The following is a 17173-nucleotide window of genomic DNA, read 5'->3' on the forward strand; positions in this document are numbered from 1 at the left end:
GGACTATACATCGTCGACGGAACAACTGTGATAGATCGGAAAGATCTTGGGGGCAGGGTAAAGTACTCCTAGATATCTGTCATACAACTCTGTCGTAGGGATCTGAACGCGATTAGTAGCCCTCCCGTACACTGATACTCCTGGCAACAGCAAATACAGACATTTATAGACTAATTTTCTAATTCGTGTTAAATGTTTGCATTGAATTGCAGCTTGTCTGTGTGTCGTTTGTGTGCGTGCGTGCGTTCATACGTACTTCCACGTGCCTCGTGAACAGAACAGGAAAACTGACAGTATCATGGCAATAATCTCCATCTCGTCTACCTGCTGCTGTGTGTTTTGTAACACCGCTTTCTGCGAATACTAACAAACGGTCAGAATAATGCGAGTAGTCAATTTATACACACGGTTCCGTAACATTAATCTGACGACCGTCTGTGTCCGACGTTAACGGGCAATAACCACTCGCAGGTGGCAGCACTAGCAGTGCAGGGTACATAAAGGGTGTCGGGGGGGGGGGGGGACACGGAAAACAATACATTAGTCGTCATAATGCGGAAACGGAGCGATTTATTTAACGCTCCTCAGGAGAGCATGACCATTTTCTTTCAGGCCTAGTGTGCAAGCATATCGAGAATGGCTCGGATTTTACACTGTTCTCCTGCCGCCGTGTGGCGCCAAGGCGACTGCGATGCTGTGCGCACCCTAAACGACAGGAGTGAACAATGGCTGCAGAGATGTGTACGGCCGAATAGACGTGCAACTATTGAGCAGATGAACCGAGGGGCTACCAACAGTATCTCCTCAAAGACCGTTTGGACATCATTGCTGTGTATGCGCCTCCGCAGAGGGCGCCTCGTTCGTGCACCTACGCTCACTGCATTTGATCGGCGACAAATGCTGGAATTTGCACGCCAATACCGCAAGTGGACGTCCACTGAGTGGCGACAGGTGGAGTTTCCAGGTGACTCACATCTGGTGCTCCACCGGAATGACGGCTGCTGGCATTATGGCATGAAGTGTGTGAAAGCACAGGGTCCAGGCTGGCGGAGGGAGTGTAATGGTTCGAGGAATATCTTTATGGCATTCTCTGGGTAATCTCGTGAATCAGGAAGGCACGGTGAATAAACACCCTAGGGGACCATCTCCACCTCGGCACGATGGTATCCACCACAGCACAATACAACTTGTCACGCAGCACGCAGTGTATGTGCGCGGTTGGAAGTGGTACAGGATGAGTTTCCCATACCCGCCTGGCCACCAAACGCGCCACGGATCCCCGATCGAGTAACCTCCACGAAATGGCCACAGCATCCTCGTCCTGCACCTCTCTCAGCAATCCGCCCTGCAAAAGGTGATTATTCGGGCTTCTAATGAGTGATCGCATTGATGTAACTGGACAGTGTATAAGACGACAGAAGACCTTGCAGCTCAATATACTCTTCCGCGTTGTCCTCACACCCGCATGTGACAGTGTTGGCGACATCACAGACGTGCGACAGCCCGTCAGTGCTGTCGGGCGACGCTCGCGGTGAACTTCTGCCGCAGTGCTGCAAAGTAGACTAGAACTGTGCAGCAGCCAGGAGTGTAGGAGCCGGTACTGACTCCCCTTGCTAGCTCGTCTAGCCTGGGGAGGTCCGAGGTGTGGTACATGGTGGTAGTTACCTCGGTACATTTCCAGTTCTAACATGGTGTAGCGTAAGTTGTTACTGTCATTTACTGTTGATGTCATGTATTATATGTAGTTTAATACGGGGGACGAGGATGTTCATCGATGGCTAGTAGCAGTGGGCCACCTCAAGTCGGCTGGGATGTGCAGCAATCTGGGAACAGCCCAGAGAGGGTAAACGGCGTAATACCTGTACAGCTGTCCACCTTGGTAGCTGCGCGGTCAGCATGGCAGATTGCTAACTAAAGGGGCCCGCGTTCGATTCCCGGCCAGGTTACAGATTTTCTCCCTTATGGGACTGGCTATTGTGTTGTCCTTGCTTTCGTATCGCTGTAAGTGACTAGAAAATTGTCCCCAATACGCTGTCCTATCGTCTTTCCATTACAAATGGCTGAATGGGCACGACCCGAAAGGCAATAAACTAAAAAATTAAAAAGACTGTATAGTCATAAACATTTTAGTATGTGTGTATGTGTATGTATGTGTGTGTAGTTACAACTATTTACTATGGGAGTACATTAGTTTTGCCTATTTCAGTAGATTAGCAAAAGTAGTTTTGTCCAGTTGTAGCACAGCTCACTGAAATTTCAGGTAGGGAGATTTTATGCACTAATAAATGCGTATAACAACTCAAACTCACAGGCTGATGGGACACTGATGATCAATACAAATTTCTATATGTACACTGCCGAACAAAGACATTAATAAGTTTGAAATGAAATTCATTTTACTGTTTATTTAGCCACGTTAGGGTCTGGCTCATCTGATACACGGGTCAGGGCGACTCTTGAATTTCATCGTGGCGTCAGAGAAGTAGATTTTACACGGCTACCAACTATTACGGTTGTAGTGTTGTTGTTGTGGTCTTCAGTCCTGAGATTGGTTTGATGCAGCTCTCCATGCTACCCTATCCTGTGCAAGCTTCATCATCTTCCAGTACTTACAGCAACCTACATCCTTCTAATCTCCTTAGTGTATTCATCTCTTGGTCTCCCTCTAAGATTTTTACCCTCCACGCTGCCCTCCAGTACCAAATTGGTGATCCCTCGATGCCTCAGAACATGTCCTACCAACCGATCCCTTCTTCTAGTCAAGTTGTGCCACAAACTTCTCTTCTCCCCAATCCTATTCAATACCTCCTCATTAGTTACGTGATCTACCCACCTTATCTTCAGCATTCTTCTGTACCAACACATTTCGAAAGCTTGTATTCTCTTCTTGTCTAAACTATTTGTCGTCCATGTTTCACTTCCATACATGGCTACACTCCACACAAATACTTTCAGAAACGACTTCCTGACACTTAAATCAATACTCGATGTTAACAAATTTCCCTTCTTTAGAAACGCTTTCCTTGCCATTGCCAGTCTACATTTTATATCCTCTCTATTTCGACCACCATCAGTTATTTTGCTCCCCAAATAGCAAAACTCCTTTACTACTTTAAGTGTCCCACTTCCTAATCTAATTCCCTCAGCATCACCCGACTTAATTCGACTACATTCCATTATCCTCGTTTTGCTTTTGTTGATGTTCGTCTAATATCCTCCTTTCAAGACACTGTCCATTCCGTTCAACTGCTCTTCCAAGTCCTTTGCTGTCCCTGACAGAATTACAATGTCATCGGCGAACCTCAAAGTTTTCATTTCTTCTCAATGGATTTTAATGCCTACTCCGAACTTTTCTTTTGTTTCCCTTACTGCTTGCTCAATATACAGATTGAATAACATCGGGGAGAGGCTAAAACCCTGTCTCACTCCCTTGCCAACCACTGCTTCCCTTTCGTGCCCCTCGACTCTTATAACTGCCATCTGGTTTCTGTACAAATTGTAAATAGCCTTTTGCTCCCTGTATTTTACCCCTGCCACCTTTAGAATGTGAAAGAGAGTATTCCAGTCAACATCGTCAAAAGCTTTCTCCAAGTCTACAAATGCTACAAACGTAGGTTTGCCTTTCCTTAATCTTTCTTGTAAGATAAGCCGTAAGGTCAGTATTGTCCATAATTGCTACGGAGTTATGGGAAGTTATTAAAAATTACAGAAAGACATACAATTTGATGTTTTAAAAAAAATTCGGAAAAGGTACTATTTGCATTTCACTAATCATATGCTGCTAAAATGTTTAATACACTGAAGCGCCAAAGAAACTGGTACAGTCATGCGTATCCGAATACAGAGATATGTCCTATATACCTATTGGACAACAAGAGTCTGACGCAGTTGTTAGATCGGGTACTGCTGCTACAATGGCAAGTTATCAAGATTTAAGTGAGTTTGAACGTGATGTTACAGTCGGCGCATGAGCGATGGGACACAGCATCTCCGAGGTAGCGATGAAGTGGGGATTTTCCCGTAAGACCATTTCACGAGTGTTCAAAAAATGGTTCAAATGGTTCTGAGCACTATGCGACTTAACTTCTGAGGTCATCAGTCGCCTAGAACTTAGAACTAATTAAACCTAACTAACCTAAGGACATCACACACATCCATGCCCGAGGCAGGATTCGAACCTGCGACCGTAGCGGTCGCTCGGCTCCAGACTGCAGCGCCCAGAACCGCACGGCCACTCCGGCCGGCTTCACGAGTGTACTGTGAATATCAGGAATCAGTTAAAAGACCAGACTTACGACATCGCTGCGACTGGTAAAAGATCCCTCAAGAACGGGACCAACGGCGACTGAAGAGAATCGTTCAACAAGACAGAAGCGCAATCCTTCCGCAAATTGCTGCAGATTTCAATGCTTTGCCATCAGCAAGTGTCACCGTGCGAACCATTCAGCGAAACATCGTCGGTATTGGCTTTTGGAGCTGAAAGCCCACTCGTGTAGCCTTAATGACTGCACGACACAAAGCTTTACCTCTCGCCTGTACGCGTCAACACCGATATTGGACTCTTGATGACCGGAAACATGTTGACTGATCGGACGAGTCTCGTTTCAGATGATATCGAGCGGATGGACGTGTACGGAAATGAAGACAACCTCATGAGCCCACTGACTCTGCATGTGAGCAGGAGACTGTTCAAGCTGTTGGAGGCTCTGTAATGATGTGTGCGTATGCAGTTGTACTGATATGGGACCTCTGATTCGTCTAGATACGACTCTGACAGGTGACACATACGTAAGCATCCTGTCTGATCATCTGCATTCGTTCATGTCCATTGTGTATTCCGACAGACTTGGGCAATTCCAGCTGGGCAATGCGACACCCGACACGTCCAGCATTGCTACAGAGTGCCTCCAGGAAAACTCTTGTGAGTTTAAACACTTCCGCTGGCCACCAAACTCCCCGGACAAGAACATTGTTGAGCATATCAGGAATACCTTGCCACTTGCTGTTCAGAAGGGATTTCCACCCCCTCGCACTCTTACGGATTTATAGACAGCCCTGCAGGATTCATGGTGTCAATCCCCTGCAGCACTACTTCAGACATTAGTCGAGTCCGTGCCACGTCGTGTTGTGGACTTGTGTGTGCTCGTGGGCACCCTACACGATATTAGGCAAGTGTACCAGATTCTTTCACTCTTCAGTGTATATTGTAATGATTTCGGTCCTATGGTATGAACCTGTTACGAATATTTCGTCACTACCGCTTACTTTGAACCTGAATTGCGGTTGGCGGGGTATCTTCTTATCTTCTCATTAAGGTTTTGGTATGTGTTCAGTAATAAGGCCCCGACTATTTTTTTTCTATTAATTCTAGAGGGCTTGGTTTCTGCCCCTTTAGTAATACGTGCGTGTGTAACTACACTCGTAGTCATGTTTTGTTTAGTTCCATGGGTTGTTTGGGGGAAGATACCAAACTGCGAGGTCATCGGTCTCATCGGCTTAGGGGAGGATGAGGAAAGAAGTCGGCCGTGCCCTTTCAGAGGAACCATCGTGGCTCTTGCCAGGAGTGATTTAGGGAAGTCGCGGAAGACCTAAATCAGGATGGCTCCACGCGGGATTGGACCATCGTCCTCCCGAATACGAGTCCAGTGTGCGAACCACTGCACCACCTCCATCGGTATTTAGTTCCATGATTGAGGGGTTAAAGATCATTTATGATTTGATTATTTGTTGAACTTCAACATCATTTTTCTTGCCAGGTAATAATATCAGTAACTAGCGCCATGCGCAGTAGTGTCTCGATTACCTGGGAGGTGTCTGTATCTGATTTATGCTGAGTAACTACCTGAGTGCAGCCGGTTGCATTCTGAAGTCGCGGATTGCGCGACATTGTACCTGTCTTGGCTCTTTTAAAATTTCTGTGTTTTTGAAATGTGTGAACCCTTTTTGGGAACTGAATGTAGACTTTAATGTCATTGCGTTAGTAAGTTTTAATTCCTTTGGTTAGTAATGTTGTGGAACATTCTGTGATATCAAGCAATTGTAAATCAGTAAACAGGCTGTCAGAAAATATGACAAGGTGAATTGGCAAATTGTTTGTGACACAAATTCTTCGTGTTGTAGTTATGGTTTTGAAGCATAGATATTGTATTAAATTTTTGCATCGTTTTTCTGTCACATACACTTGTACCAAAAAATATCTGTGTCCTCATAATTACACGGTGTCTCATTACAGGAACTGAAACTTAAGCGATTAATTCTCAAGGAACTGCAACAAATTTCTTCGCCTCTGTGATGTCGGGTGTTGAAAGTATTTGCTTCCATAACTGTGATAGTTAAGTGCAAAGCTCATTTGTCGCCTTTGAACATAGATATGTTCATAATCACTTATATCATTTTAGATTTCTTATGTTTTAACATTACACTGCGGGTCAGTGTGACAGTGTATTAAAGTCTTACTTGAAAACAAAGTAAACATTGCAGCTCATGTTCAGGGACGTGCGCATTTATGAAATTTGATCACCTTTGACACTTTTTGTTATTGTTCTTAACATGTTTTCTATTAACTGTTGAAAGCTTGCAAGTAAATTTTTCTTAATTGCTTTGATTCTACTTCTAAGCATACGTTGTTCAATAAATATTTTGGTCGCGAATGATGTTCAGTCCTTACTTGGGCCTATTCCTCCTCCTCCAAGTCAACCCCAGGCAGTAACTGTGTTCCGTTTTGGTGTGTTGAAAATTTGTGCAGGACGGGTATTAATTTGATTTTCAATTGCAATTAATTCATTAATTTCAATGCCGTAATGCCAACACCGTCGGAAAAATTTCCCTGACTACTGATATTCACGGCCGCTGAATCATAACAGCGTATTGTCTCTCTTCTGTAGGACAGGTCCGACAGAACAGACATCACGAATATTCTGTGTTCAGAAACTTTTAGTATATGGACAAGTTGAATTTTATACGCTATAGGTGCTCTGTCAGTTCTTGAAAGACAAAATAGTCTGGGAGGAGGGGAGAGGGGTGGTGAGATCTGGTGAAACCGAAGTACATTAAGAAGTTAAGACTTATTTTTCAACTAGTAACTGGCTATGTTTGGTGCCGAATGAGTCTGTTGCTGCCGGGTAGGGAACTGAACGTAAACACAGAGGGTGAAAAGGTCCGCGAACTCGTTGGACTGAAGCTTGAGTCTTTATTTGATATTCTCCCAAAAGGTGAACCTTTTGCGGATTTCAAACTGAACTTTTGAAAGAGCACTTCATTTCGATCTTGGAAATTTTTCATCAACACATTCGGAACTCTCGAGTCTTATTTAAGGTTTGTAAGCCACATATTAAGTCTCTGTAGCAATAATATTCTTGTATAAAAATGTGTCGACTGGTTATTCGTGGATAATGAATGCCAAAAAGCGTGTGTCGTAAATAAGACTGTGTAAAGTCGCCATAACTACCATACTAACAGGAAATTACGTAGCTACTGGTTGTGGTTGTAACTGAAGTTGAGTTAGCCACAGAGGTTCATCGTGGGTTGTAGTTACACATGCCTGCCAAACCTGTTAGATATTTTAATGCATTAATGCGGAACCGAATTACGCTGGAAAAATTGGCTCCAGTTTTGACTTCCGAGTGCAATCTGGCACTGTGAATGCAAAAAAGAAGTGTGGAAATGTTTCCATATGTATTAGATTAGGAACAGGACGTGGCAGAAAAGTTCAGACAAGTGAGAAAGGCATAATGTTGATTTTATTATTAACCGCCGCTTACACAATGTGTTCAATACAAGCATCGGGACCGTCGACGAGACGCTTTACTGCGCCAGATTTGCACCTGGTGGCCAAAATTGGAAATAATTGTTTTCCAGCGTAAATAGGTTCCGCATTGTCGCATTAGCATATCTGCCAAGTTTCGCTGCCATACGACAATTACAGCCCACAGTCGACCTCCGTGAGTGATTGAACTTTAGTTGCAACCACCCAGTAGTATTTTCGGGCCGCCGCGCCTTGGGCTCGGTGGTTGCTTTGTTCGGTAGGATGGGAGCTGGCTTCACCTGCGGCATCTCGAAGCTCTCGGCTTTGATGAAGTAGGGCCTGACGTGGCGGTACGCCCAGCCCGGGTTGCCGGCCGCCTCCCACGCGTCGTAGTCGCGCGGGTTGCCGCGCACGTGCAGCATGGCGTTGAGCACGCTGGAGCCGCCCAGCACCTTGCCGCGCGGCCAGTAGCAGCGCCGGCCCTCCATCCCCAGGCAGGCCGCCTCCTGCGGCTCCGTCTCGTAGCCCCAGTCTATCTCCGACTCCTGCACAAGCAAGCACACAGTGGGAGGCAGCCCCATGGCAGTCGGCCGCATACTCCGCCTACCTACCGACGTCGCCACGAGATGTGGCTATAAAGTAATAGGACTGATGCTGTCACAGGTGTGAAGTGTGAAGCCGAATACGGCGTCTCTGGCGCCTGTACACAAATCAGTGTGGCCGTGACCTTCGTTTATGTAAGAGTTGTTAGTTTTTGCCGGAAAAAATGGTAAGTGTAATAAGAGAGCAACGAATTGGTAAAACTCATTCCGAAACCTGTGTTTCAATTAAAGAAGTGTATAGCGCTAAATGTTTACCACGTACGCTCGTTTTTGAGTGGTTCGAGCGTTTCCATGATGCCCGAGAAGACTTTGAGGGTGACTCACGCCCAGGACGACACCCAACACCAAAAACACATGAAAATATCAAAAAGTTTCTGATTAGATCTGATGGTCGGCTGAGAATTCAATCGACTGCTGAAACTGTAGGAATTGCGTAAGGCAAATTTTACATAACCATTTTAACATGAGAAAAGTGTGTGCGAAACTCGTGTAAAAAAAAATCTCGAAAAAAGGTTCAAATGGCTCTGAGCACTATGGGACTTAACATTTGAGGTCATCAGTCCCTTCGACTTAGAACTACTTAAATCTAACTAACCTAAGGACATCACACACACATCCATGCCCGAGGCAGGATTCGAACCTGCGACCGTAGCAGGCTCGTGGTTCCGGACTGAAGCGGCTAGAACCGCTCGGCCACAGCGGCCGGCTGAAAAATCTCACTTTCGAACAAAAATAGGTTGGGAAAACGTTTGTATTGACACTTTGACACCATTTCAAATGATCCTAATTTTTTGGAAAGGGTGATAACACGTGCAGAAACTTTGTTTTTCACTTAGGATCCACAAAATTAGCACCGGTCCAAGCAACTCAAGGATCAAAGCGATGAGGTTTTTTTTCTATATTCATGGAATTGTGTATGTTCACTGGGTACCTGAAGGTCTAACTATTAATCAACACTACTACCTGTAGGTTCTAGCTCAACTCTATGAGAAAATAATAAAAAATTACCCGAATTGAGGAAGGAGACGTCATGGGTTCCGCATCGAGACAAGGCACCGTCTCATACCGCATTGCCTGTTAAGAGGTTTCTATCGAAGCAGCATCCTAGTATTAGACCACGTGCCTTATTCGCCTCACGTAGCACAGTGTGACATATTTATACCCGAAGGTCAACCCTCCATTAAAAGAAACAAGATTTCAGTCCGTTGAAGCACCCAAAGGAAAAATGTTGTAGGGATAGGGGAGGGGAGTATACTGAGGCTGACAATAACCAAATATATATTTTTTCTGAAATAAAACGTTTTGTAGCACTAGTCCCGTTATTTTATAGCCACACCATGTACCCCTGCGCTGACGACACTGCGTTGGTACACCAAAACAAACTGCCAGAAGCCATACAGCGCCGACTGCAGCCTGTACCGTCGTTGCATGCTCCCAGCAGGCTGACGCGTCGGTTTCAACGCAGCTAAGAGCCAAGCGATGATCCTGACCAAGAGGCATAAACAGGGAGCACCACGCTTGTTCGTACTCCGATACCGTGGACACCAACAGTGAAATACTTAGAAGTCAGACTGAATCGCCAGCTGTTGCGGAAACACGACGTAAAGGAGATCTACAAGAAGACGAGCAACACCCTGGGCGCCGTCGGTCCGGCCATCAAAGAGTCACCAGCCCTCTCTGCAGACGACGGGCGTTCTGTGTCAGACCTGTTACGGATTACTTCTCCCATGTCTGGAGGATGGCAACAGCTCCAGGATGAGGCACTGTGGTCGATCTTCCGTGTACTCACGAAATTCCCTGTGGAATACCTTCACAATGCAGCAGACGAAAAGCGTGCCCTGGACAGCTTTAAGTAACATGCCAGAAAAGTTTACAGCAAAGCGACGAATTCTGAATATTCCTTTCTTCGTTGCCTCAGTCAGCGCAATGAAATTTCAGGCGCTAGAAGCCGTGCGTGTTTCTACTTGAAATGTAGCAGGGCCACCAGCGGCTGAGCGCAAAGTGATAAAATAAGGCCCAGCGCCTCTACAGAAAATAAATAAACAGCTCCACATAGAGTACCAGGCAAAACCAACCTGATAAATACTACATCTCATGTACAGGGAAATCGTCCCGTACGAAATGAAATGATCGTGTGGTACCGATGGCCGGGATTCCGCACCTGGGGAAGTTCGGCCGTCGAGTCGCAAGTCCTATCAGTTGATGCTACACTGGGCGACTAGCGTGTCGACGACGATGAAATTTATGGTGACACCGCAACACCCAGTCCCCGAGCGGAGAAAATCTCCGATCCGGACGGGAATCGAACCCGTGCCCGCTGCATGGCAGTCAGAGGCGCTGATACTCAGCTAAGGAGGCGAATATCATCCCGTAGAGAAGATGCTACAGCTTCTGGGCAAGATGCGTGACCTGAGCGCATTTGATCGCGGTCAGATTCGAGATTGTGCGAACACTTGCATCAGTGCCTTCATCTCCCAAGTCATGCAGGCACTGGCCATTTTACGTGCCAGGATCTTCACCATAGGGACTGTGAATGCTCTCTGTAAGAACTATTGTGGCCATAGAATGTCATGAAAACCCTGCTTCCAACAGCTTATGTGCCTCCAGTAGTTGTCTCACTGTGTCCGTCCTTCGTTCTTTCTTATTCGATAGACCAATGCACTTCCGTCCAACAAAAACAGAAATGTGCTGTTTGGCCCCTCTCCCCACCGCCCCCTCTTTTAAACCAACCAACCATCCAGAAACGTGGCTCACAGATACTGATGAAGCCATTTTGTCCTCCTCTGCCAACTTGGTTTCATTGCTCAAGATGCACTGAGCGTACTTAAAATTTGGAGTTCTATGCGAAATCAAGTTTGGGAAACACATCTAATAGTCCACGGTGGCGTTGTGGGAGTGAAACACAAAACAATAAATTCGAGACTCGGTTCATCTTCGGATTTGTAGTTTCGCTTCCGTTGTAAGCTGCAAACTCCATGCGAGTCTTTGCTAGTGCCCAGTTCTACTTTGTTTTGTTAATTACTGTGGCAGTTGGCTGTCGGTCACTCTTTAGGTTTCTTTGGTATTCCTTTAGTTTGCCTTCTCTCCTGAGTTCTTAATATTTGCATCGTAGAAGGGGCAGTGAAATGCAAACGAGACAGATGGAAAAGAGTAAACTCTTTATTATTTCAAAAGCAATCACCGTAATTGTTATAAATTTATCCCACTGTGAAGCAGTGCCTCATCGGAAAAATGTTTGCGGTTGCCTACGGAACCATGACTGTACTCAGGCGTGCATCTGTTCGTCCGAAACTAACCGACGGCCACGGATGTCTGTCTTCCAGGCTCCAAAAATATGAAACTCGCATAGCAACACGTGGGCGGGCGTTATCAATGATGCCGTCCGTCAATATTACTGGGCATTTAGACTTTGCAGTGCGCTTCAATTTTTGCAAAATGCCGACGAACAAATGTGTTAATTGTGGCGTTGTGTTCCAGAAAGACAATGATCAACGGGCCCTTTCAGTAAAAAACGAAGTATCAGGACTTCCCCGCAGATGGCTTTCACGGCTTGAAATTTTGTTCTCTGGGGATGACTCCATATGGTTCGTTTGTTGGCTCTGACGCTCGCTCCCCGGCTCAAAGTGATGACACCATATTTCATCCCCCGCGACTATACGGGACAGGGACTTATTGTCTTTACCGTAACACTGTTCCAAGTGCTGCTGTGATGTCGATAATTCTGCTCCGCCATCAGGCTGTAGGGAACCCTCTGCGCGCAGATCTTCCGGAACTTGAGATACTCTGGCGTGACTGATGCCCAACATGAGCCGAGTGTCTTCCACCGTGCATCTTCGGCAATTTGAGACGGCTGCACCCACCGCAACAATGACGAAAGGAGTAACGACACAATGAGCTTCTCCTTGCCGACTGCTGTGTTTCAGTCACACCCGACCTTCCAGAAATCCTTAATTCCACAAAATCCCAAGTGCGCATGACATACTGTTCTCGCCTTACACGGCAGACACTCTAGCGTGAATTTCGCTTCCTGACACTCCTGCCACAGTGAGTAAACGGCATGATACCTCGCTGTCCTCTTTCTCGGCCTACGTAATGAAGTCTGACGCGCACACAAATCGCTGACAGCACGTCTAACAGACGAATGAGACAGCGGTCAACATTCGCTCTGTTCCTTTCTCATTCCCAATATTTTACACATACACCTACCTGCGTTACCAACGCCCGTGCCAGCTTGTTATACTGTACAGTATCTCCTTTACACCTGAGTGCTCCTTGTACATTCGCCATCGAGCTCCGTGCCACAGTAGTAAGACACTGGACTTCAATTCTGTGCGGCCATCCAGTTGTAGTTTTCCGTGAATCGACTACGTCACCTAAGGTGAATGCTGGAATGGTTCCTTTGAAAGAGCATGGCAGCATTCCCCATCCTTCGCCAGTGCCAGCTGGTACTCAGTTTATAAAGACGAGACATTAAACGATTTTCCTTCCTTTCCGCCCTCCTTTTCTATGTATTAGGGCTTTCAGTGGGAAGATAAGTTTATATACAATAATGTTGAGCGAATAATTCTCGGAGTACTGTCGCATCTTCGAGGATAACGGTGCCATCAACACCGGGTGAAACTGAATAACTAGAATTATACTTTTTTTTTTTTTTTTTTACTTATAAACTGCATGGTGGTGTCCACTTCCGCTTGACAATGATGCTAACATTGGAACTGGTCAGTAGCAAATGTATTGGAATGAATTTAGTGGCCATAATTGGTGTATTTACTCACCACCTGACAAAATGGAGCACCAAGAAGACATAGTCGTATGTGGGTATAACGCTCGACACATGCACACAATCGGCGGGAATGCAAATGATTAGAGTTGTACCTCTCTGTGACAGATAGAGCGGCCACCAGAGAGCATAGGTGTTCTTCGTGTTTAGTGTAGCTGCCAGGCCTTGTAGGGTATGTAAGGGACGTGAAAAGTCAGATGCTTGGTGATCACGGGCACGAAGATGTCGCATACTCGTGAGAGACTGCAGTGTCGGCGCCTAACAGAGTTTGAAAGGCGCTTCATTGTTGCTCTCCAATTGGTCGGCTGGTCGAGTACTGCAATATCCAGATTCGTGGGCCGTACGGTTGTGACAGTGGCCCGATGGTGGTCGACCACATCTGATCACCGCAAGGGAGGATGGCCGTGTTGTGCACAGAGCACATCGCAGTGCCTTCACATCTGCGCCTACCGTTCGAGAACAAGTGATGGACAGTGGTTAGACACTGGACTCGCATTCGGGAGGACGACGGTTCGATCCCGCGTCCGGCCATCCTGATTTAGGTTTTCCGTGATTTCCCTAAATCATTCCAGGCAAATGCCGGGATGGTTCCTTTCAAAGGGCACGGCCGACTTCCTTCCCAGTCCTTCCCTAATCCGATGAGACCGATGACCACGCTGTCTGGTCTCCTTCCCCAAAAAAACAACCAACCAACCAACAACCAACCAACAAGTGATGGACATCCCTCACCACTTGTCAGAGACTGACAGCAGCCGGATTAGGGAATTAACCGTCCCACGGGTAGGCAGCCATTAACACCACAACATAAACGGCTGTGTTGGAGCAGTTTCATTACAGTGAAACATGGACTGGTGATGAATGTTGTCCCACTACACTCAGCAATGAATCGCAGTTCTACATTAACCCGGACGGGTATCGTTGGCGAGTAAAGCGGCGACCTAGGGAGGCGTCCCATTCATCTAATGTTTAAGGGAGTCACAGCGGTGTTAAAAGAAGTTGCTATGGTGTGGGGTACCGTCGACTGTGTCTTCGGCCACGACTGGTTATGGTGGAGGGTGCACAATGGTACTCCAAATATGCCCCACGTCCTCATGTTTTACATCTGTTGCGACTGTATCGTGGTACTGTATTTCAACAGGACAGTGCTGTTGCATACATGACACGGGTCCCTGTGGATTGTGTGCTTGAAGTTCAGGTACTATCTGTACCCGACAGAACATGGTGTGGCTCAACTGGGCCGTCAGCTCCATCCCAGGTTATCAAGGTCCTCTTACAACAGTTGTGGGCTCGCCAACATCAGGAGAGAATATGACTGCCTCATGACAAGCTTCTCAGCCGGATAAATGCATGTATCCAGGTAGGAGATGGTGCCACGCCATGTTCATAAGTGGACATATCCTGCAAATTTGTTGTCAGTTGGATTCTGTTTTGAAATTACCGAAATAATATAACATACCCTCTCAATCCGTCGATTTCCATTTCGTTTACTCCTCTCCTTCTGGGTACTTCACTTTTTTTGTTGGCCAGTATGTTCATCGAGGCTGTAAGAAAAGGCGTGATTGGAAGGGTTGGGCGGCGCTCAGGCCGTTAACGAACAAGTGGGCACCACCTCCAGTAGAAGCGAGGCTGTTAATTCACTGTGCTACTGAAATTTCTGGTTGATGGCTGCTTTACCTCCCAATTCATTATAAGTAACCAACATCATTCAAAGCTGTTTCATTTCGTCACTGACTATAGTTGGCAACAAAGTTTTTTTTTTTACTATCTTGGTCCCAAAGATAAATCCTTCATTTAAAACAATAATATGCAATCGTAGTGCCTCAGTCATACGACCTGACTATGTAGTTGTTACGGAATCCATTGAGGTATCTTGTTTTGTCAGCCCTATATATGCACTGAAGTGACGAAACTCATGGGATAGGGATATGGACATATACAGATGATGGTAGTATCGTATATAGAAGGCAGGAAAGGGCAGTGCAGTGGCGAAGCTGATATTTGCGCTCAGGTGATTCATCTGAAAAGGTTTCCAACTTAATTGTGGACGCACGACGGGAATTAAGAGTTTGGCTCAGACCCTTGGAAGCCATCGACGCGAGTTGTCAAAGAGGCACTGCGCAAGCTGGTGGTGGCTGCATAATGGTGTGGGCCGTGTTTACACGGAATGGGCGAGGTCCCCTGTTCCAACTGAACCGACTTCACTGGAAATACGTATGTTCGTCTACTTGGAGACCATTTTCAGCCATTCACGGACTTCGTGCTCCCAACAATGGTGGAAAATTTATGGATGGCAATGCGCCGTGTCATCGGTCCGTACTTGTTCGCGACTGATTTGAAGAACATTCTGTACAATTCGAGCGAGTGGTTTGGGCACTCAGATCGTCCGACACGAGTCCCATCGAACATTCACGGGAAATAATCTAGAGGGCAGTCCGTGCAAAAAAAATCCTTAGTGGCAACACTCCCGCAGTTATGGACGGTTATAGAGGCAGCACGGCTCTAGGTTTCTGCAAGGGACTTCCGACGACTCGTCGAGTCCACGGCGTGTCGATTTCTGCACTACGCCGTTTAGAAGGATGTCCGATAGGATATTAGGAGGGGCACCTGCAGGCTGTGGAAGAGCGGCGGGATGTCTGCGGTGAGCGGCGGGTCGGCCCCCGCCTCGAGCAGCAGCACGCGCCACTCGGCCACCTCGGCGAGCCGCGCGGCCACGGCGGACCCGGCGCTGCCGCCGCCCACCACCACGAAGTCGTACTCTGGCAGCAGGCGGTCGGCCGCGTCCGGCGGGTAGCCCGCCTCAGCGCGCATGCGCGCCGGCGCCCCCGCCAGCGTCGTCAGCAGCGTGGCCAGCAGCGCCGCCCCCAGCCCGCCGCCCCCGGCCGCCGCCCCCGCCCCCGCCTCCACCGCCGACCACGAAGCATTGGTCGGACAGCTCTCCATCACGTCGGCGTCTTCGTCACCCTATACTGAGTGCCAAAACGCGTTACTACGTAGATGTTATGTGGGATGAACAAAAAGTTCGTTAACATTTGAAAATGCACTAATTCCCGGAATAACGTAGGTGCCGAGAGAAAACTTAACACACCTGCCTGAACTGGGATTAGGTTGTGTCGAACCAAAGGCGAGTGGAAAAAACCGGCCAACAGACGGCACTGGACAGCGACACGTCGGTAGCGCCGCGCGAGAATCGTATATAAACTGAGCTGTAATGAGAGATGGTGTCGCATCTGCCAGCACTCGTGGAGTGTCGACTTTACCAAGAAAACTACTGTCACTGAAACTCTAGTGTTTGAAAGGAGAATCCGCTACTGAAGCTGTAAGATCCTATCGCACTAAGAAGGGTAATTTAATGGGTAAAGGTTCTGTGGCAAGTATCACTCTCTGGAAAATGATAGCCAAGTTCGAAGACAAAATGCTACTGTTGCTCTGGCAGTTCAGGTAGAAATGGAGACTTCAGCGGGTTCATCTTCTACATCTACATCCATACTCCGCAAGCCACCTGACGGTGTGTGGCGGAGCGTACCTTGAGTACCTCTATCGGTTCTCCTTTCTATTCCAGTCTCGTATTGTTCGTGGAAAGAAGGATTCTCGCTATGCTTCTGTGTGGGCTCTAATCTCTCTGATTTTATCCTCATGGTCTCTTTGCGAGATGTACGTAGGAGGGAGCAATACACTGCTTGACTCTTCGGTGAAGGTATGTTCTCGAAACTTTAACAAAAGCCCGTACCGAGCTACTGAGCGTCTCTCCTGCAGAGTCTTCCACTGGAGTTTATCTATCATCTCCGTAACGCTTTCGCGATTACTAAATGATCCTGTAACGAAGCGCGCTACTCTCCGTTGGATCTTCTCTATCTCTTCTATCAACCCTATCTGCTACGGATCCCACACTGATGAGCAGTATTCAAGCAGTGGGCGAACAAGCGTACTGTAACCTACTTCCTTTGTTTTCCGATTGCATTTCCTTAGGATTCTTCCAATGAATCTCAGTCTGGCATCTGCTTTACCGACGATCAACTTTATATGATCATTCCATTTTAAATCACTCCT

At 47.0% G+C, this 17173-nt stretch overlaps 1 protein-coding gene across 1 annotated transcript in view; it reads right to left on the bottom strand.

The window, feature by feature from the left end:
* Nucleotides 1-15967, bottom strand: part of LOC126419358 (glucose dehydrogenase [FAD, quinone]-like) — a 50646-nt gene extending 34679 nt beyond the window's left edge. Inside the window, exons 1-2 of the mRNA XM_050086545.1 lie at nucleotides 15731-15967; nucleotides 7819-8289 (exon numbers count right to left, since the gene is read on the bottom strand). Coding sequence (XP_049942502.1) covers nucleotides 7819-8289; nucleotides 15731-15934 — 675 coding nt within the window. The 5' untranslated portion in view covers nucleotides 15935-15967. The remainder of the gene's footprint in view (nucleotides 1-7818; nucleotides 8290-15730) is intronic.
* Between the last annotated feature and the right edge of the window lie 1206 nt (nucleotides 15968-17173).

The sequence above is a fragment of the Schistocerca serialis genome, chromosome 9 (genome assembly GCF_023864345.2).
Source record: "Schistocerca serialis cubense isolate TAMUIC-IGC-003099 chromosome 9, iqSchSeri2.2, whole genome shotgun sequence".
Classification (NCBI taxonomy): Eukaryota; Metazoa; Arthropoda; class Insecta; order Orthoptera; family Acrididae; genus Schistocerca; species Schistocerca serialis.